At 40.2% G+C, this 23,248-nt stretch overlaps 1 protein-coding gene across 1 annotated transcript in view; it reads left to right on the top strand.

The window, feature by feature from the left end:
* LOC137649547 (degenerin-like protein asic-1) overlaps window positions 1-23,248 on the top strand; it is a 198,291-nt gene that overhangs the window by 16,645 nt on the left and 158,398 nt on the right. Inside the window, exons 7-9 of the mRNA XM_068382534.1 lie at window positions 73-258; window positions 1,073-1,162; window positions 2,512-2,598. Of these exons, the coding sequence (XP_068238635.1) occupies window positions 73-258; window positions 1,073-1,162; window positions 2,512-2,598 (363 nt within the window). The remainder of the gene's footprint in view (window positions 1-72; window positions 259-1,072; window positions 1,163-2,511; window positions 2,599-23,248) is intronic.

Genomic DNA, 23,248 nt, shown 5'->3' with positions numbered 1-23,248 from the left:
ATATATGTATATATATATATATATATATATGCTTGTGTATGTGGTTTATAACTTGTATCTTAATTATTTCAGCGTCGAAAACCGAAACATCAACACCAAAACCTGACCCCATTCGCTTGAAAAAATCTACCGTGCTGCTTTATCGTCAGAGCTGCAGTCTTTATTACAAGTACCTTCAATATTTGAAAGAAGATGACAGCATTGCGGTGGGAGAATCGGTTAAGTTTACATCTGACCGACCTAATAACTGCCCACTTGGTAAGCGTATGACTCATTATTCTACAGGCTTCAGTCCAACTTTTTTAAAATACCTTTAGCCTCGGAATTTCGATGTCGACCTGTAATGGATATGATTAAAAAAACAATCTTGAAGATTTGATTGTATTATAGGGGCAGTTTTGGGCATCTCCTACTCTCTTCAGACGGGGGGAAAGGACTAACATTGAATGTAATATTCACATTTAAGAGCAGATAATATGTTTGAAAGCTATTCGTATAATACTATATCGCTGTATTTTCTTACGAGTAATGATATTTAGAATCCGCAAGTATCGTCTCATATAAATTTCAGTATATTCAGTGTTTTCCTCTGTGTTGCTTAATCAAGGAAATCGGTTCATATGTTTATAGTTCAATGAATAACACTTGTAGTGTTTTGTCTCCGAAGACAAGAGATTAAGTATCTTAAATTGGGCCAGACGAGTTGAGAATATGTGTAAAATGTGCAGTTAGATAATTATTAGGGTGCTGTGCATGTTACTAACAAGTACAAAAGTAGAATAATAATAGTATTGAACAACTGGATAACAGAAGTTTTACTGTGCCTTATGTGGCAGCCAAATCGATTGATCTATCATAGGTAAATCTCAGCTTTTTAGAAATTTCGTCTTATTATTCTAAGTAAAGGCTCATATTATTGAAATTTTATTGTATATTCACAAATACATATCAGTAGTCTGTTATGTATAGCAATTGTTATGAAATAAATGACTTATATATACTTGTACACTGCAAAAGGTTGTTCCGTATTATCTTCCCACAAAATATTAAACTGATAACGATATTTCCGCAGAAAATTACAAAGAAGACGTAACCTACAATCCTGTGTGCGCACTGGAGGTATTCTGTGACAATTTTGGGTGCTTTGATTACAATATGCAAGGTAACTAACTCTTTATCTATCAATCTATGTGTGCATCTGCTGTAAATCCCAAATGACTCTAAGAGAATGTGAAAGCGATTGTAGCCATAAGTGAGGTATCGCCTTGCTAATGCAACAGTATATATATATATATATATATTATATTATATTATATATATACACATATACATATATATATATATATACTGTTGCATATATATATATATATATATCTACTGTTGCATATATATATATATATATACTGTTGGATATATATATATATATATATGCTGTTGCATATATATTCATTCACTTTGAAAATTTTTGTATCCTATGAGTCATTAGGGGTTTTCAGCCATCATGCTTGTGTCTTCCTCTCCTAGTCTTAGTTTACTTAATTTCTTTGCTTTGAGCGTATGGGAAGTAGGAACGTGAAAGCGTTCGCAATGTTTAAGTCCCTTTCTCGTGATTTAATTGATGTGATTACCTCATTTAAGAATCAATTGCAAAATGATAACCTGATTTGAAAGATTTTATTGCATGCTATTGAAACTTCAGAAACTGTAAAATTAGGTAATGGAATTGGTATTTTCCAGTTTACCAAAAAAAAAAAAAAAAAAAAAAAAAAAAAAAAAAAAAAAAAAAACTAATACTTGCGTCATTCTTCCTTCTCAAGCTCATGTGTTTATGATTTTTTTTTTCTTATTTGCAACCAAAATATCATGATGGAAATTAAGCAATATAGGATCTGATTCAAAACGTTAAGGAAGTTAATGGAGATCTATTTTCAACATGTGTTGCGTACATTTTAGTTATCTTTGAAATAGCCTATAAGCTTATATGAAACAGTCAATGTACTTCTTCCGTGAAATTATTTTCTGTAATTATTATTAAAGTCACAATCATAAATAAGTTTTTTTTTTCAATGTCTTCGTGTATTTACAAACCGAACACATTTTCAATATTCAAATAGAACAGTCATAAGTCAAGAGATGTGGTAATGCCGGATAAAGTATGTCACTGATCATTTGTTAATTCCCAAGCATTTTACAGTACGAATATATGGTTCAAAATAAGGTTTAGCTATGTACGATACCATATATGAATGTCATCAGTAATATTTGTCCCTGCCCCTTTATGAAAAAGGCCAAAATCTTGCAAACACTTTTGATAATATCAACTTATTTTAACTACTATTATCTGTTACTTTGGTATCATTATTATGTTAACCACTACTAGTTCTGTTACTTTGGTATCATTATTATGTTAACCACTACTAGTTCTGTTACTTTGGTATCATTATTATGTTAACCACTACTAGTTCTGTTACTTTGGTATCATTATCATGTTAACCAAGCCTTGTCTTTCAGATTACAAAGAAACAACTAAGTATGACGAGATCTACAAAGAATGGACACGGTGCCCCTCATGCGCCCAAGACTGTTGGCCAATATCATGTAAGTAAAGTGGTTAGAATGGATAGATTTACTCTGTTACTATAATTTTCCATTTGTAAAGATATAACGGTCGCTAAATAGTTCCTCTCGCCTTGGCCGCTCATTTGTTCTTCATATGCAAACCTTTCAGTCTATCTCAATCCTCTTAACATGAGATTCACTCTTCATTCTCCATACCACTACAACAATATTGACCCTAAAGTGCTTGTCCACTCTTCCATTTTGCATATTAAGTCTTCAGTCCATTATCATTAGTCCCACTAGTTGTACAATTTATTCTAGAAGTTCATTTATAATTCATTTCCAATAGTCCCACTATTTGTGGTATTTATTCTAGCAGTTCATTTAAAATTCATTTTCATTAGTCCCACTATTTGTGGTATTTATTCTACCAGTTCATTTATAATTCATTTCCAATAGTCCCACTATTTGTGGTATTTATTCTAGCAGTTCATTTATAATTCATTTCCAATAGTCCCACTATTTGTGGTATTTATTCTAGCAGTTCATTTATAATTCATTTCCAAACACATTCAAACTTATTCACAAGTGAGTAGCTACTACTCACTGTCACCAGGCCATGCAGTATCATTAACAAGCATCAACCTTATTTTTGTACTCTGCTTTATTTTTCTTTTTAAACCTATAATATGTCTTTCTGCATGTATCCTAACTTCCCGTGTCACCTCAGTTTTAATGTTATGTAGTAAATACTGTATAGCATAACCCTGATACACTTGCCTACTACTTAATTTCAAACCAAATCAACTATTCTTACTAGCACATACCCCAGTGTTACTTAAAGATGGTGCAGCCGATGCCAAAGTTAAGGGAATGTAGGATGTGATAAAAGAAAACTCAATTGATTCAAGCTAAAACTTTTCCACCATTGCTGGCTCTTCAGGAAAACCATATCCATGACAAAGATAAGCAAATGTGATAAAATTAGCAGTATGCGTTAAGATGGGTTATATATTCTAAAATTTATCCTGTTGTGAGGCGAGAATTGCCTTAACTGAGAATTTCAGCTGAATTGTATGTCATACCTGCTTCTAATAATGTTAAGGAGACAATAAGGCCATTTACGAAGTATTTAGATTCTGCTGAACTGAGGAATCTGTGCACCAGCATTTTAATTTACCCTCATTTAAGTAAGATAAAATATTATTGGAGCCATCTTGCATAAATGGATGACAAACTGCAAAGAACATGTTGTATGGACACATACAAAGAAAGAGAACTGTAAGACCTCGGATACTCTGCTACTCGTAAAGTGCAAAATAAGTCATTGGTCTACAGTCCTGCTATGAATGTGGGTGTCATGAGATTCAGGTAATAAAAGTTTGTGTCAGGCATAACAGCTTATATTTGTGTACCGTTTATCACAATCGAGACTTGGATGATTTTATCTTTGATTGTCTTCTTACCACTATAACTAAGATACTAGACAATAGAATTGCCTCATTTGTGCTTGCTTGTGATTTCAATGCTCACCATAGGAAGTGGTTAAATTCTTTTTCTCCCACTGATCGCTATAGCTTAAGAGCTTTGTACTTTAGTCTCTAAATCAAATTGAGAACAAATCATAAGTGAGGATAATCGCAAGTCTGACAATTGGTTGGACTGTCTGACTTCCTGGTGTTACAGCAAGTGAGGTTGGTTCTCTACTTGGGACGTCTGATCATGCCTTGGTTTTGTTTGTAATTAATTCTGAGCAGCCTATATATATATATATATATATATATATATAGTATATATAACTACAAGAGAAATAATGAACAATTAAAATGAAATATTTTAAGAACAGTGACCACTTTAAAAATATATTTTTCATAAATAAATAAATACACACACACACACACACACACATATATATATATATATATATATATATTATACACACACACACACACACACACATATATATATATATATATATATATATATATATATATATATATATACATATTTATTTATTTATGAAAAATATATTTTCAAAGTTGTTACTGTTCTTAAAACATTTCATTTTAATTCTTCATTGCTTCTCTTGCAGTTAGTTTATATCCTTCCCTCGCTCTGCCATTTTCCACTGTTGGAGCCCGGGTTTAAACTTTTAAGGTAATTACCTTAATTTGAGGTAATCTAAGGTAAAAAGCATCAACATTCAAGGTAATGGCCACAGGGCGCATGCTCGAGTTTAAACCCTGGTTGGAGCCCTTATGTTTATAGCATCCTGCTTTTCCAGGATGCTATAATAATAATAATAATAATAATAATAATAATAATAATAATAATAATAATAATAATAATAATAATAATAATAATAATAATAATCTTTGTCTGCATCTTTTCCCACTTTTAATAATAATAATGATAATAATAATAATAATAATAATAATAATAATTATTATTATTATTATTATTATTATTATTATTATTATTAATATTATTATTATTAATATTATTATTTAATGTAGTAATGACTGACTATGAGTATGAAGCCCTGTTAGAAAATACTGAGAGCATAATTTCTGTAGATTTTTTGGAGATCCTGTCAAAATTCAGTAGATTTCAGCAATGATTTGGGATTTGATGATGTCTGTCAGCATATCAGTAAATATCAGGAAATTTCTGTAGATCTGGCACCACTGCATTCAGCATGCCATCACAATTGTTGCAAAAGATGCCAGTTATTATTATTATTATTATTATTATTATTATTATTATTATTATTATTATTATTATTATTATTATTATTATTATTAATTGTTAAGCTACAACCCTATTGGAAAAGCAGAATGCTATAAGCCCAGGGGGCTCCAACAGGGAAAATAGCCCAGTAAGGAAAGGAAACGAGGGAAAATAAGTATTTTAAGAATAAAACTAAAAAAAATATCTCCAATATAAACAGTTAGCTTACTATGAACAATATACGTATGGAAATAATTTTCAAATACATTTAAAAGAAAAGCCATCTCAAAAACTAATCAGCAAGAACATTACCAATGTTAAATTAATCTAACTATTGTGTAAAGTATTTTTTTTTATTTGCAAATGGTGGCACAATTAGTTTATAACATAATTTCGGGAATTATGATTTGGGAATATATACCCAACAATCCCAGGTAACAAATTTGAGATATGAATTGACTTTGTTTTTAAGTAAGGATCTTCAACAGTGTTGCCACTCTTATGTTTTTTCACCTAGATTTATGTTAGAATTAGAATAAAGAAGAAAATCAAGGAGGTGCCGATGGAAAGGCGAATCACTCCGCGAGTCGCCCAACAACTGAATTAATCTGAGTTGAAGTGTTTCCGAATTCCATTATCCTTTTTACCAAGTTCCAGGTTCCCGTTGGCTTTATTTATAGCCTTTTACTCTCTTTAGTCCAGCGTAAGTTCTCAACTAATTTCTTGTGACTATGCAGTTAGCGCGATAGCAATTTAGTTTGTCAACAGTATGAACTTATCCCTGTCTTTCAGAAATACCTCAGAAATGCCTCTTTTGCAGAGAGCATACCACGTCTCTTCCACTCTCCATATTTTTGATTGGTGATGAGTTTTTAGTTTTTTTCGCTAAATTTAGTTTTATCCATTATGGGGAAACTGGAATAAAAATATATTTGTTGCATCAGAAATAGTGTAGTTCCAACGAATTTAACGTTTATTTTGACCGCAAACCATCCGATTTAGAGATTTACTATGTAATTGGAGTCAAAACAAGAAGTTGTTCCAGAATGCAGGAAGACCCTTCTTCATCCCAACAATTTTGGGGGACACCAGGTGGGAACCGGGGTTTTGGGTGGGCGGGGGGGGGGGGCGTCAAATGATATTTGCAATAAATGAATACTTATCCTTCCACCACCCCTCCGCCCCCCCCCCCCCTGCGATCCCCCCTTAAGGCCACAGTGATTTTCAGGGCACTACTGAACCTAATAAACCCACCTAACCTAGCCTAGGGTCCCTGTACCCCTACCTAGGCCTACCGTGGGGGGGGGGCGCTCGGCCCCCCCATGCGACCCCCCCTTAAAGCCACAGTGATTTTCGGGACACTACCTAACCTAATACATCCACCTAACCTAGGGCCCTGTACCCCTACCTAGGCCTAGCCCCTGCGACCCCCCCTTACAGCCACAACCAAACACATCCATCAAACAAAATCCAAAGTGATGATACTGTTGTATACACCATTATACTACCACCATTATAATATACTCTATAAATTAATGAAGCTTACCTTAAACTGTTGGTTCATAAAGATGTGCTGGTGCTTTGAGGAAAACGTGAAGCCGTTGCGAAGGTTCCTTGACACGCAGGACAATTTTTATTTTGTAAAATTAAATTGTGTCTCTGGCACAAATCCACTATGTAGTTTTTCAATATTCCCCGAATAAGTTACAACAAATTCAATGTAAGTTAGGAAACAGTCAGGACAAGAAGATGGAATATCAACTTCTTGTGCAACATGAGATGATGTGCTTGCTATGGCCTCCATGTCTAAGAACGAAATGAAATGCCTGGGTAAGATAATGTATTGTCGCGCTGTGATTGGCCAAACATGTATGACGTCATAGTGGACAGGCGCTGTGATTGGCCAAACGTGTAAGACTTCATAGTGGACTAGTTTGTCTTATAGTGGTTACAGGGCTCATTTAAGCAAATACAAGACACAGTCAACAATAACAACAGACTTAGAAAAAATCTGTGAGGAAGACATGAGTAGCGTGAGTTTGATCGTCGATATATAAAGAAATAGGCATTTGCGACAGATAATATTTTACAGAAATACTACAAAAGACTTGCTTTACTCGGGAAATATATTATTATAATAGATTTCCCATAATGGATGAAACTGTAATAATACCGTTTTTTCATTAGTAAAGGTTTTAGTGAATGCATTTTCTATTAACAAGTCAGAAAAAATTTAAACTATTTATCAGCCTCAACAGTTCTGTATTATTTTAGTTACGGACGGTGAAACTTTTTCCAGTAAAAACCAACTTTTCCTTAAAGATAAATGCTCTAGTTCTGCCCCTCTGCTTTAAATTTTTTTTATTTTTCTTTGACTTTCCTAGGGAATGACATTTCTTTTAGAATTAACAAAGTCATCGTTATACAGTTATTTAAGACATCCACATATTGATTTTAGTTTTTTTTTTTTTTTTTTTGTAAAGTTTTAAATTAGATAGTTTTTCGTTTCCAAATCCACTTGCCGACTGCCTTTAGATCATCAGTCATTTATAAATTTCCATGTCCAAACTGCCAAGTTTACTATTTGGGAGCACTTGTCGTACCTGAGAAGTCAACTCAGGACCTATGATCATATTATTGGAAAGTCAAGAAGAACGGGTTTCCAATTCCCTCACAATAATCCAGCACACACAGTTGAACTTGGTAGGGAACACTCAGAAATATGCAAGTTCATTTTACATAGTGAGCATTTTAAGATAGTCGACTCTTGGTCTTCAGTAAGTGACTTAGGAATTTCGGAATCTCTTCACATTATTAGTATTATTATTACGTGCTAATCTAAAACCCTAGTAGGAAAAGCAGGATATTATAAGTCAATGGGCTCCAACAGGGAAAATAGCCCTGTGAGGAAAGGAAACAAGGAAAAATATAATATTGTAAGAGTAGCAACATCAAAATAAATATCTATGTAAAATATAAAACTTTAGCAAAACAATTTAAACAAGAGGAAGAGAAATAAGATAGAATAGTGTACCCTAGTGTACCCTCAAGCAAGAGAACTTTAACCTAGACAGGCAGTGGAAGACCATGGTACAGAGGCAATGGCACTACCCAAGATTAGAGAACTGCTTGCCATAGCTAAAGAGTCTATTCTACCCTTACCAATAAGAAAGTGGCTACTGAACAATTACAGTGCAGTAGTTATCACCTTAGGGGAAGAAAAATTGTTCGGTAATCTCAATGTTATCAGGTGTATGAGGACAGAGGAGTAGGCCAAAGTATTCAGTGTGTGTGTGTGTGAAGGCAAAAGGGAAAATGAACCGTAACCAGAATGAAGGATCCAATGTAGTACTGTCTGGCCAGTCAAAAGACTCCATAACTGTAGCGGTAGTATCTCAACGGGTGGCCTGACCTCAATTGTAATACCTTTGCTGTCCCTCTTTTCGTAAAATACGAACTTCTTATTCAATTTGTATGTATTTTTGGTTAATATTTGATACTCTAATTTCTAGCGAAACTGGAATTCGCTTTAAGAAATGGACAAGTGCTAGCTAGTTTGGTATTTTTCTCTATATGTTTAATAGGGGCTGGGGCATAATAACTTACGTATCGGTCTATTAAAATGTAAAGTATTGGTAAATATATGATACTTTAATTTCTAGCCAATTACATAAACCCTATATTTGTCCTATTCGCTATCTTGTGTTTTATGCAATTCTGACCATGATTATTGGGGCAAACCACCTGTTCATGAGTTTTTGGACCCCCTTATATAAATACAATTATGGGGGACACCATAATTCCTTACCTTATGATTGACACCGTCACTTTTTTTTTTCTTGGCAATCTTAACAAAAACTTTGCAGTAGAAAATGTGCTGGCCTTCCCTGAAAATTAAGTCAGAATCGGACCTTTGAGGAATTATTTCGCTGTTATTTTTTTTATTACACGAGTAACAATAGCTTTACACTGAACGGCTAGGTTGTAACCTGGAAGGGGTGGTTCGGGGGACTTTCCCCCCACGGCTAGGGGTTGTGACCTGGCAGCTACTAGGTTAGGTTAGGTGGGTTTGTTAGGTTCTGTACTCTTATAAAAATCTCTAAAGTGTTAAATAATCCTGTTTGGCCAGTTTTCAGCCATTTACATGAACCATATATTTTTTCAACTGGTTATCTTGGGCTAATTTGGCATTTCTGACCATTATTATTGCTGTAAATCACTCGTTTATGACATTTCCCCCCACCCCAAAAAAACCCCGGTTTCCCACTGGTGTCCCCCATAATTGTCTTTATATTAGGGGGTCCAAAAACTCGTGAATCAGTGGTTTGCCCCAATAATCAAGGTCAGAAATGCATAGAACACAAGATAACGAGTAGGAAAAATATATGGTTCGTGTATTTGGCTAGATATTAAAGTATTGTATATTTACCGTATTTTTTAATAATTCTTTACTTACTTTATGTTATTTGTAATTTGAAATTGTATTTTTTCTACTTTAGGTAGCACTGATGATAGCATTTTAAATGTCAAAACGTTTGCAATAAATATGTATATGGCGGCATTAGTTTTTCTGTTTCTCCCAAGAGAGTAAGGAACTTGGGCTCTTATTTCAGCGACCAATATCTCCCAGCCTGCTCCTTAGTTTGTTGAGTGCTCTGCAGCTCCAGTTACGGAGGACGATTGCCATGATTTATTTAATTGATGATAATTTTGTGAATGTGTTATCACCCCCAAGTAATGAGTGATCATGAGTCACTGCTAGAGACGGATCCCTTGGCTACGGCCACTACACTTCCAGTGCCTGAATCGGTCCCGTTGTCCTTGATCCCCGATTATTCTGATTTATACAGATTCCCCTCGCCTCTCACTAACATGCTGATTGGTGATCCTTTATGGCGGATTTTCTGTAAGATGACTTTTCACTTCTAGAGGTTTCGCCTGTTAAAGCAGTGAAAGTCTCCCCTCGTTCCCATACACAAATGACACGCTTGAGACTTCCATTTTCCTCCCATACTGAGGCAGGCCTGTGGGAAGATCTATATCTTTCAACTGCTTGTACCTACAGTACAAACCGGACTTGCCTCGTACAGCCAGGGATCCTTAGCATTGCTCTCCTCCTATAAATTCTCAGGGTTTGTCCAAGAATGTCATCATATTAAAAGCTTGAAAATCAGTTGCTTATAATAAGCGAGTCTAAAGGTGCTTCATCTTCACAATATCATATAGTGATGCTCATGGATTGAAAAGTTGTATCTTGTGTGACTTGTATCTTTTGTGACTTTAACCGTAGTCATAAATACCGAGTTTATGATGGAATATTATGGAAAATATAGTATATCCTTAATTATTTTTAAATATTTTTCAGTTCCCTTCTATTTGACAAAATTATATTAAACAGGCTGTGTTATTCAGTGGGCTACTGCTAAAAGGAACTTGAATACTAAAATTTCATACCAGAATGGTACAATCCTCCCAAAGGAGTCCATCCTTTACCTGATGATGCAGACCTTGTGGATCTTCATCAAAGGATATAACCTCCTCTTCAAAAATATCTTTCTCTCCTGTCATAGTCCATCAAATAGATGCTTCCAACTGAGTGCATCCTTTACCCAATGATGTAGACCTAGTACTTCTTTATCGAAGGATAGTTTGTCCTATAAAAGAGTTAATTTTTTTTCCTGTCATTGTTCATCAATTAATCCATTCAACAGGGTCCATCATTTACCCAAGGATGTAGACCTTGTAATTCTTCATCAAAGGGTATTTCCTTATCTAAAAAGATGTCCTTTTTCTTTCCTGTCATCGTTCATCAATTACCATACAGGTAGATCCATCCAGCTGTGTCCATCCTTTACCCAATCCGTCTTTACTGGAGTTCCGGTAGCAATGGTATCTGAGGATAATGCCCATAATACAGTGGCAATGTTTCTCAGAGTAGTGAACATATGTTTATGCTTTGTTGCCCATTGGCCATAGCGAATATGATTTTATTCCTGATATTGCACATTTGGCTTCAGCCCTAATACAGCATGAACATGAGCCTGTACAGGTATCCAGATTATATTGATCTTAATAGATCGCCGTCTCTTCCCACGAGCGTGCTAAGTGGCGGACATAATTTTCTTTTTATATTCCAGAACCAAGGAGATTTCTTGCATTTGGAGGATTCTCCAGTTGAAGTGTTGAAAATATCTCCTTACTCATAGGGGAGAAGACCTTCTCATGTGACGAAGGACAACGTTCTCTCTTTTCATACAGAGGCTGCCCTCTTGGAAGGTGCATACTATTCCTGGGCTTGTTCACTTAACGAGTCCGGTTTGCCTCGTACATCCAAGCCCCATAAACCTCCAGTTCCAAAGCAGTCCCGGGACGTCCAATGAAGATCATGACGAACAAGACAGCCACGAAGACGATGTCTAAAAAGTCCTCCAGGGGGAGGAAAATTTCCTAGAGGGAGCAGCCAAGGCCGCAAATGCTAGAAAAGGCATTTCCCCCGCTTGTCCACCAGTGGGGGGATGCCTACAAAGTTGCTGGGACAGGTTGAAGCAACTCGTGGCCAAGCCCTGGACAATCTCCTTGATTTGTTTAGGGTATCACGTCCCATTCACAACATCTCTCCCTCCAGGCAGAAGTCCAAACCCTGTTGAAGTAGGCCGCTCTCTAAGAGGTCCTCGACGAGTCTCAAGGCTTCTTCAGTCAACTCTTTCTTGTGAAAAAGGCGTCTGGAGTCTAGAGGCCCATCATCGACCTCTCAGCTATGAACAAGTTTGTCAAACAAACTCCGTTCCGCATGGAGACGGCAGACACAGTCAGAAAGGTGGTAAGACCACGGGACTTCATGTGCACAATTGACCTAAAGGACGCATACTTCCAGATCCCAATCCATCCGTCTTCAAGGAAGTACTTAAGATTCAGCGTAGACAATAGGAAATACCAATTCAAGGTGCTGTGCTTTGGTCTTTTCACAGCACCTCAGTTCTTCACCAGAATGTTGACCCTAGTATCATCTTGGGAACACTGAATTGGTATCCGTCTCCTCCGTTATCTGGACGACTGGCCAATCCTAGCGGACTAGGTGGCAACCGTTCAACACCGAGACAAACTTCTGAGGCTTTGCCTAGATCTGGGGATCATGGTAAACCTCGAGAAGTCCACCCTGCTTCCTACGCAGAGACTGGTATACCTAGGCATGATAGTAGACACCAATCTCCACAAAGTCTTCCCATCAGACTACAGGATAATGAGGCTGAGAAAGGTCGCAAGACCCTTTCTCAGACGGGAAGAACTTCCAACTCAGACGTGGTTACGTCTTCTCGGACACCTTTCATCCTTGGGCCGTCTAGTTCCCAACGGTCGCCTCAGGATTGGATATCTCCGATCGCGACTCAAGTTCCGGTTGAATCAGCGTAACGGACAGACCTCGAATGTTGGGTGTCAGATGAGAGCCTATGAAAGGGAGTGGATCTTCTCGTCCTCCCCCCAAATTTGATGCTGTTCTCAGAAGCTCCAAAAAAAGGGTGGGGGGCCCCACGTGCTGCACTACACAACCTCTGGCCTCTGGTCAGAGTCCGAAGGGTACCTCCACATAAATCTCTTAAAGATGAAGGCCGTCTTTCTGGCCCTTTAACTGTTCCACCAGTTCCTGGCGGGCCACTCAGTATTGGTGATGAGCGACACCACCACAGTAGTGGCTTATATCAGCAAACAAGAAGGTACCTTTTCGCAGCCCCCATCCCGTCTAGCAGCAGAGATACCGAGATGGGCCGAGCTTCACTTGATACCACTATTGTCACGCTTCATTCTGGGCAAGAGGATTATGCTCGCCGACAACCTAAGCAGAGCATCTCAGATAGTGAGTACCGAGTGGTCTTTGGATCATCTAGTAGCCGACAAAGTCCTGACTTTGTGGGGTTCTCCGACTGGGGATCTCTTGGCAATGGCCCTGAAATTCAGGCTCCCGTTGTACTGCTCCCCGGTCTCAGACCCCAAGGCTCTCTGGCAAGATGCATTCCAACAACGAACAACATCGACGTTTACGCCTTTCCCCCATTCTGTCTGATGAGGAGGGTACTCAACAAGGCCAGAACATTGGTCAACCTCTCAATGACTCGTATCTCCGTTATGGCATCATGCAGAATGGTTTCCGGACCTTCTGCACCTCCTGACTGAGTCTCCAAGAGAAGTCCCTCCACGACATGATCTACTCAAACAATCATGTGCCAACATCTTCCACAAAGCCATAGCTTTGCTACGACTTCATGTCTGGAGACTATCCAGCATCTCCTCACTCAGAGAGGATTTTCACAAGAAGTTGCGAACAGGATGCCTGGATACCTGCAGGAAATCATCAGCAGCAGTCTACCAGGCAAAGTGGAAGGTCTTCTGTGGTTGATGTCGTGGAAGGGGTATCTCTCCTCTCGATGCCACTATTCCAGCAATGGCGGAGTTCATAGTGTATTTGCGTGATTAAATACACTTTTGTCTCAGCGGTTAAAGGCTATCTCTCAGCCTTAAGCCAAGACCTTAGACTCAACGGAATGGATATTTCCTCATCGCTAGAACTTTCCTTACTCATACAGAGTTATGAACTTACCTGACCTCAGTCTGAAGTGAGGCCTCCTCCATGGAACGTGATTAGAGTTCTCAGGTCTCTAAAGAGACCTCCCTATGAACCATTACGCCAGGCAACAGATCGCCACCTCACTTGGAAGACGGTGTTCGTACTAGCTCTAGCTTCAGCCAAGCGAGTTAGTGAACTTCATGGTCTCTCATACGACATCGCCCATTCAAGGGAATTGGGATAGGTAATGTTCGGCTTCGTCCCTGAGTTTGTAGCCAAGACTCAGAATCTGGGAGCAGTGTATCCCCGATTCGACTCCTTCCGTATTTCGAGTGTCTGCTCTGTAACTGATGACCCTGATCATCTCTTACTCTGCCCAGTGAAGAGTTTGAGGCTATACCTCAAGAGAACAGCCGCAGCCCGTCCCCGTGTGTCTGCACTTTTCATCAGCCGAGGGAGGAACAAGTGGAGGGTCATTAAGAATTCCATCTCTGCCTGGATTCGCAGGGTCATAGCCCATGCCCTGAATCTGGACCCTCCTTCATGTCGCCCTAGAGCCCACGCTGGTATATACTTCAAGCTCCTTATTGGACAAGTATCAGAAGGTTGAGGGTACTGTTACCCGGTTTTAGTCTGCGTGAATGAAAAGGTTTGTCTGACTCTTATTCTTTTTTTCATCCTCCCCTCTCTTGGGGAAAGCAGCCTCCTGGGTTCTCTGCATAAGCTGACCTCAAACCACTGCAGGTAAACCATGCTCCCTTGTGTTCCTAGTACTAATCTAATACTGTTGCGTCCCCATACCCTGGCGAGGTGGTATTGGGAAAGTCCTGGTTACAACAGTTCTCTTATAAAGACTTGGAATAACTTTAACCTGGACAGTCACACTTTTAAACATCTCAACCCAGGTCAGCGAGGTGCAGGGACTCCTTATTTTTTTACAAACCCATTCAAAATAAGGAGCCCCCAGGTTAGCCTAAAGTCAGATTGCCAGGGATGTCCACCCTCCTAATGGGTGAGTCCCCCCTAATAAATAGCGTAGGTTTGTATTCCAGTTACGGAACAAATGAGAAATTCAGAGATAATTTGTGTTTTTTCTAACCATACAAACCTTTAGCTATTTATACAAACTTACCCACCAGCCCTATCCCCCTTGAAGTCCTTCCTCCAAGCAAAGTGAGCTAAATTACTAGTTTGTGAGTGGAATGTGTAGTTAACCCTTGCTAGAATTTTAATGGCTTGTCCTTTCAGCTTTGCCCAAAGTAATAACCCCTAATAAATAGCTAAAGGTTTGTATCGTTAGGAAAAATACAAATTATCTCCGAATTTGTCATTATTAGTTCATTGGGACTTCCTTCCTACTAAGGATAAATCTCCTATTAAAGGGTAATGGTTTGTGTTCATATAGTGTAGGAACAGATCACTGATTTTTAAAGAAATTTATACAGTATTTTTCAATATTAAACTTACCCGATAATCATGTAGCTGTCAACTCCGTTGCCCGACAGAATTCTATGGAGGGATACGCCAGCTATCACAATACTAGAAGGGGGTGTACTTACCAGCGCCACCTGTGGCCAGGTACTCAAGTACTTCTTGTTGACACCTCCTCAATTATTCCTCTGTCGTGCTTCCGGCAAGACGTTCTGGGATACGCTTATGTTCTTGGAGTATTTTCACGACTTTGGTGAAGTATTTCTCTTTGATTTCGGCTGTCGCTTTACTGGAAACTTCTATATTAGCTTAGTTAGCTTTTGGAATTAATTTGATTAATTATGGTGACGAAGAGAGTATGAACTCTCTTTCACCTTTAAATGGCCGACCCTTCCCTTAGACGGAAGTGTTGGTGTCTAAGAGAGTATAGACTCTCTTTCTTAATTTTGCTTAACAAAAGTTATAGATTTATTTTATATCTCTCCGCCTCTTATAGGCCTCTTCGATTAACTTCCTTTTTTTTATAAACTTATTAAAATTAATTTTTATATTTGTTTATATTCTACCTTCCTAATAGTAGGCGGTCTTTTCTTGGTACCGAAGTTAATTAACATTGAGCCCGTCATTTCGGTTTTACCTGTTAACATATTATGCTATTTTAATGTCTTTGAAAGAATTTCTTTGATAGTCTAGTACTGTTTTCAAAGTTGAACTAACGTTTTGTTTTGTCTCTGCAGTTGTTGACGTTCAGAACGTTCAACTTGCACTCTATCGTTACGATAGAGAAAGAATTTTCACGGTTTCACATTGCAGTAAGAGTAACCGTGTCTAGCGTTTTGTTCATTCTTTCTTAACTTAATGGTTTTAATCCTAATAAAGGAACTTTTCATTTTGGGAAATATTTCAGTTTTTTCCTTTAACAATAATATGTTTTAACGATATATATGATTGGGCTCTTCTCTCAGGTTCTAAGTCAAGAGAGAGAGAGAGAGAGAGAGAGATAGAGACGGAGGGAGAAAGAGAAGGATAAACGTTTCATTCAAGCCTGCCAGGCGTACGAGTAACGTCGTTATCGTTTTTGCTCTTCTCCCTAGTCTCTTTAGGGGAAGAAAGTAAACGTTTCTAGAGTGATCTAGTGTTTAGTCTCTTTCCAGCCACTGAATTATTTATCTTTCATTAGATTTTTCTGTTACATTGTAATTCTGTTTTCGCAATTACTAACTTTTGAGAAAGGATAGAATTGCGTGTTTCAGGTACAAACCACTTAAAGTTTCGAGTTCAGTGAAATAAGTGCAAACAGAAAATCAAAGTGATAAGTGATTAGCGCAAAGTGTGTCAGTGTTGTGCGTGAGGGTACTTCTGTGCGCGCCAGTCGTTCTCCCAGTCCGGGACCTCTTGCAAGCTCCCAAGCCCAGGGGAGAAGCAATGTCGAAGGACAAAAGGGTTCAGCAGGCCTTGATCGGCGCACAGAAGTATCCTCGGTGGTTGTGGGCGTGTCTTACCGAGACCGTCACTCCCACCCGCAGACGATTGAGCCCTTATTTTGCTCGTCTGCAGAAGAAATTTAGGGGAGAAAACGCTGGTCTCAGGTCTCAAGACCTCTTAAACATAAAGTCCAGACCTATGCCAGACGTACGAAGTTAGAGTTCAACAACCCGGATGCAGTCATTGGGTTAGCTCTGACTCTCCTCAGTCATCAGTTGAATGCACTCCGCCTAAGAGGAGTAAGGTTCTGCCGCAACAGATCTCTGCTGTTAAGGCTTTACCTCAGCAGACCTTAGTGTCTGCCGACCCCAAGTTGACTCTACTGCAGTCCATGCAGTCACAACTTTCGGTCTTGATGCGTGAGTGTCGGGCTGAGAGTGTTGCGCCTCCGCCTCCGCCTACACTCCCTCCGCCTGCGCTCGCTCCGCCTGATCGCAGTACCACCTGCCAGGCGTACGATGTTGAGCCACGTTCTGAGTTGGCTGTTCCCAGTGGTGCTCAGCCTCCGCCTTCTTTAAGGCAACCTTTACAATGGGATCAGGAGGATTATACCTCTCTTCCTCCGCCTCCACTTGCTGCTCCACCAGTGATGCAACACTCGGTTGAGGTACAACAACCTCTCCCGTCCTTGAGTCAGTCTCCTCAGCTCTCGCTGCAGCGAGCTCAACCCTCCACAAGGCAAGCACCACTACACCTTAGCCTTGCGCCTCAGGAGCCTCAACTTGCGAGACATTTACCTTGTTCTGCGCAGCCTCTACCTCATCGCGCTCCGCTCACACCACAGGAACAGGAACTTGCTACTCCGCTTCCGCCAACCGCTCAGCAAGCGCAACCCTTGGGTTCAGCCACTCATGCCAGGAGTCAGCCTCCTCCACCCATGCGCCTACCTTCTGCTACTTCCTTTGATCAGCCTTTGCAGACTGAGCCTCAGGTGTTCCCTCAACAGAGTCTTGAAGAGGAAACCACAACTATTTTTGTTCCAGCTCGTTCTGACTCTGCTGTTCAGCATACCTTACCTCCATTTTCAAACCTTATGATAATGGAGGTTATTTGTATTACTTATAAAAATATATTTGTATTCCTTGCAATATATTTTTAACAATATCGCAGAATATGGCAAAAAATATGAATCATGAGTTATGAATGTAAGGTAAATATTATGTTGATATTTAAACCCCATGCAAGCATGCATAAAGCACTCTAGCACTGGTCATGGAATTTCTGAGAAATGTTAAACGCCATGCACACGCTCTGCTTACCTTACAGCATGCTCTACATACAGCATGCTCTGCTTACAGCATGCTCTGCTTACAGCATGCTCTGCATACTACATGCTCTGCATACAGCATGCTCTGCATACAACATGCTCTACATACAGCATGCTCTGCTTACAGCATGCTCTGCATACAACATGCTCTGCATACAGCATGCTCTGCATTCAGCATGCTCTGCATACAACATGCTCTGCATACAGCATGCTCTGCATTCAGCATGCTCTGCATACAACATGCTCTACATTCAGCATGCTCTGCATACAGCATACTCTGCATACAACATGCTCTGCATACCTTACCGCATGCTTCTCAGTCACACATCTTTGGTTGTTGCCAACTCACTAGACTGTCAAGCAGTTTCATAACGTTGCCTTCTAGTCTGCTGCTTTTGCACCAGTGAACCCTCACTGAGAGAACTTAGCTTTTCTAGGATATGGTCCCTGTAGATGAGAAAGTTCTTTTCTCCCTCCTTCTGATATTCCCTTGAGGACTCTGTCATTTGGAGGGAGCCTTTAGCTGCATAGCCTCCTATGGACTTTTATTTAAGCGTAACATGCTTCCAGGGAAGGTAATGGTTCCACTTCAGTCGCTAATCCCGTCTGTTACCACACCTGCTCCCATAGACCTTGAGCTGTGTTGCAAGACATGCAGTCCAAGCTTAGTCCTTGTTAGAGGATTTTTTGTTTACGGAGTCAATGTGTCACGGGGAAGACGTTCAACAACCAACAGAAGTGACTTGTTGTGACGCAGTGCGGCAACCTCAGCAACCCGATAAGGAGTTGTCTGTACGACCCAGACAGTCTAGACAGATTCGGGTTGTCACTGTACTTCCTCGCTTGCCCATGATTGACAGTTCACAGACTGTGCAGCAGTACCATGATCTTGTGTCCGGCTCCGTCAGACGACTGGCTTTTAAGAGCTCCCACAAGTCGTCGCTGTCTGGAGATTTTCAAATGGACTATGGATCTGACCAAGGAACTGGGCCTCCTGGTCAATTTTGAGGAGTCTCAGCTCGTTCCATCCCAGACCATTGTCTCCTTGGGTATGGATCTTCAGAGTCGAGCTTTTCGGACTTTTCCGTCGGCCCCAAGGATCTTCCAAGCCCTAGAATGCATCCAGAGCATGCTGAGAAGGAACCGATGCTCAGTCAGGTAGTGGATGAGTCTAACAGGGACACTTTCATCGCTGGCCCTGTTCATCGTGTTAGGGAGACTCCACCTCCCCCCCCTTCAGTATCATCTAGCTGCTCACTGGATAAAGGACATGACGCTAGAGACGGTCTCAGTTCCTGTTTCCGAAGAGAGGAGGTCTTCTCTCGCGTGGTGTAAGAACAGCTTTCTTCTCAAGGAAGTCTACCTTTGGCTGTTCAGAAACACGACCGCCGTCTCCTCTCGGACGCATCAGACACGGGCTGGGGTGCGACTTTGGACGGACAAGAATGCTCGGGAACATGGAATCAGGAGCAAAGGACACTTCACATCAATTGCAAGGAGTTGTTGGCGGTTATTCTGGCCTTGATAAACTTCAAGTCCCTCCAGCTTAACAAAGTGGTGGAGGTGGACTCTGACAACACCACAGCCCTGGCTTACATCTTCAAGCAGGGAGGGACTCTTTCGTGGAAGTTGTTCTAGATCGCAAGGGACCTACTCATCTGGTCTAAAGATCGAAAGCTAACTGGTAACGAGGTTCATTCAGGGCGGTATGAATGTCATGGCAGATCACCTCAGACGGAAGGGTCAGGTCATCCCCACAGAGTGGACCCTTCTCAAGAATGTTTGCAACAGACTTTGGGCCCTGTGGGGTCAGCCAACCATAGATCTGTTCACTACCTCGATAACCTAGAGACTCCTGTTGTATTGTTCTCCGATTCCAGACCCAGCAGCAGTTCACGTGGATGCTTTTCTGCTGGATTGGTTCCATCTCGACCTGTATGCATTCCCGCCGTTCAAGATTGTCAACAGGGTACTTCAGAAGTTCTCCTCTCACAAAGGGACACGGCTGACGTTGGTTGGCTCCGCTCTGGTCCGCGAGAGAATGGTTCTTAGAGGTACTGCAATGGCTGGTCGACATTCCCAGGACTCTTCCTCTAGGAGTGAACCTTCTAAGTCGACCTCACGTAAAGAAGGTACACCCAATCCTCCACGCTCTTCGTCTGACTGCCTTCAGACTTTCGAAAGACTCTCAAGAGCTAGGGGCTTTTCGAAGGAGGCAGCCAGAGCGATTGCCAAAGCAAGGAGAACATCCACTCTCAGAATCTATCAGTCTCAAGGGGAAGTCTTCCGTAGCTGGTACAAGACCAATGCAGTTTCCTCAACCAGTACCACTGTAACCCAGATTGCTGACTTCCTGTTATATCTAAGGAAAGTAAGATCCCTTTCAGCTCCTACGATCAAGGGTTACAGAAGTATGTTGGCAGCGGTTTTCCGCCACAGAGGCTTGGATCTTTCCACCAACAAAGATCTACAGGACCTCCCTAGGTCTTTTGAGACCTCAAAGGAACGTCGGTTGTCCACTCCAGGCTGGAATCTAGACGTGGTCCTAAGGTTCCTTATGTCATCAAGATTTGAACCTCTCCAATCAGCCTCTTTTTAGGACCTCACATTAAAAACTCTTTTCCTCGTGTGCTTGACAACAGCTAAAAGAGTAAGTGAGATCCACGCCTTCAGCAGGATCATTGTTTTCACATCTGAAACGGCTACATGTTCCTTGCAGCTCGGTTTTTGCTAAACGAGCTTCCTTCACGTCCTTGGCCTAAGTCGTTCGAGATCCCAAGCCTGTCCAACTTGGTGGGGAATGATCTGAAGAGAGTACTTTGCCCAGTTAGAGCTCTTAGGTACTATCTAAAAAGGTCTTAACCTTTACAAGGACAATCAGAAGCCTTATAGTGTGCTATCAAGAAACCTTCTTTTCCAAGTTCTAAGAACTCAGTTTCTTACTATTCAGGCTTCTGATTAGAGAAACACATTCTCATCTGAAGGAAGAAGACCTTGCTTTGCTGAAGGTAAGGACACATGAAGTGGGAGCTGTGGCTACTTCAGTGGCCTTCAAACAGAACCATTCTCTGCAGAGTGTTATGGATGCAACCTATTGGAGAAGCAAGTCAGTGTTCGCATCATTCTATCTCAAAGATGTCCAGTCTCTTTACGAGTACTGCTACACCCTGGGACCATTCGTGGCAACGAATGCAGTAGTAGGCGAGGGCTCAGCCACTACATTCCCATAATCCCATAACCTTTTAACCTTTCTCTTGAATACTTTTTATGGGTTGTACGGTCGGCTAAGAAGCCTTCCACATCCTTGTTGATTTGGCGGGTGGTCAATTCTTTCTTGAGAAGCGCCGAGGTTAAAGGTTGTGATGAGGTCCTTTAGTATGGGTTGCAGCCCTGTATACTTTAGCACCTTTGAGTTGATTCAGCCTCCCAAGAGGAACGCTGCGCTCAGTAAGGAAGACGATCTTATTAAAGGCAGAGTAACGGTTCAAGTCGACTTCCTTACCAGGTACTTATTATTTCATTGTTATTGTGGATAACTGATTATATGAAATACGGGATACTTAGCTATCCTTTAGTCTTGTACACTGGTTTTTCACCCACCCCCCTGGGTGTGAATCAGCTACATGATTATCGGGTAAGTTTAATATTGAAAAATGTTATTTTTATTAGTAAAATAAATTTTTGAATATACTTACCCGATAATCATGATTTAATCGACCCTCCCTTCCTCCCCATAGAGAACCAGTGGACCGAGGAATAATTGAGGAGGTGTCAACAAGAAGTACTTGAGTACCTGGCCACAGGTGGCGCTGGTAAGTACACCCCCTTCTAGTATTGTGATAGCTGGCGTATCCCTCCATAGAATTCTGTCGGGCAACGGAGTTGACAGCTACATGATTATCGGGTAAGTATATTCAAAAATTTATTTTACTAATAAAAATAACATTTTTCCTAACTAAGCAAACAAGAGTCCTATAAGTTTTAATTCCCGCTTCAACCACCTCGCAAGTCTTAGGCCTAAGGCCAAATGTAAATGCATAGCATACTGTAGGATGGGCTGGTCTTGCCCTTCTCCCGCCAGTAACCACTACTACCTCATTAACTTAACGGCCCTTTCTAGCATGACTGAAGTCATATTCCTATTTAAGGGACTTGGGTTTGTATAGTCAGGAAAACAAAATACTTGAAAGATTGTACCATGAATGCATTGTATTCTTCTCTAGTGATGACATAATTTGTTGGTCAATATGTTAGCTGTTGTACAATAGATTGTCTTCAATTATGATTTCTACAGAAAAATTCCATTGTTCCGTAACCGAAATACAAACCACGCTATTTACAAAGGGTTATTACTTTTAGCGTAGCTGAAATGGCGAGCCATTAGAATTTAACGAGGGTGTATTACCCCCGCGCTAGTTAGCGGGGGGGTAGGGGAGTGGTAGCTAGCTACCCCTCCTCCCCCTCACACACAGGTGAATACTCACTTTCACTTTTGGCTCGGACTGTGACAGACGTCTCTGTCTTGGTCCTCGCTTGGCAGCCATTGTCTGTTTTGTCTTTACTTAATCGCTTACTTTTCTTTTACTCAATATATATGTAAACATGTTTTCATGTTTGTATATATATTTGAGTATAGAAATAAGTAAGTTTCCTTTTCAGATGTGTGTGTGTAGTGTACGATATCTACGTGGAGGCCTCGGCAGTTAGGCCACCACGGCCTAATTTTATGGGTTGCGATCGAGTTTGACTTCGGTCTTTCTCTCTCTCTCTCTCTCTCTTGAGGTCGTTCACCCTTTTACTATGTTTTACTACGCCCTTGTAGCTTCCTTCCCGTGTGGGTGGGGTTGCTACGCCGTACATTTTGTCTCAATTAGTTTATGAATCTAATTGTAGTTGTTATTTTTTTCAGCTTGTAGAACGATTCCTTTCGGGGTTTTCGTTTTTTTCTTTAGTGTTCATTCTTTTTTTTAAATTACATAATTACATAGTTACATAATTATAATTGTTATAATTCTGTTTTGGTTACAGCTCTCCTTCCGCGAGTGTAAGTGGTTGTGAGGGCACGTGCCTGTTGTGTAATTCTTGTTCCTTTTCCTCGGGATTCCTCTTCGGAGCCTTCCCGGGGGAATGAATGTGTACTAATATTATTTGTTTTATTTTTTTACAGTTACCGATCTAGTTCGTTTCTGTAATATAGCAACGGTGTGAGCTGTCTG

The sequence above is a fragment of the Palaemon carinicauda genome, chromosome 11, assembly GCF_036898095.1.
Source record: "Palaemon carinicauda isolate YSFRI2023 chromosome 11, ASM3689809v2, whole genome shotgun sequence".
Taxonomy (NCBI): Eukaryota; Metazoa; Arthropoda; class Malacostraca; order Decapoda; family Palaemonidae; genus Palaemon; species Palaemon carinicauda.
The sequence above is the reverse complement of the archived record's forward strand: the minus strand, read 5'-3'. Positions and strand labels throughout refer to the sequence as shown.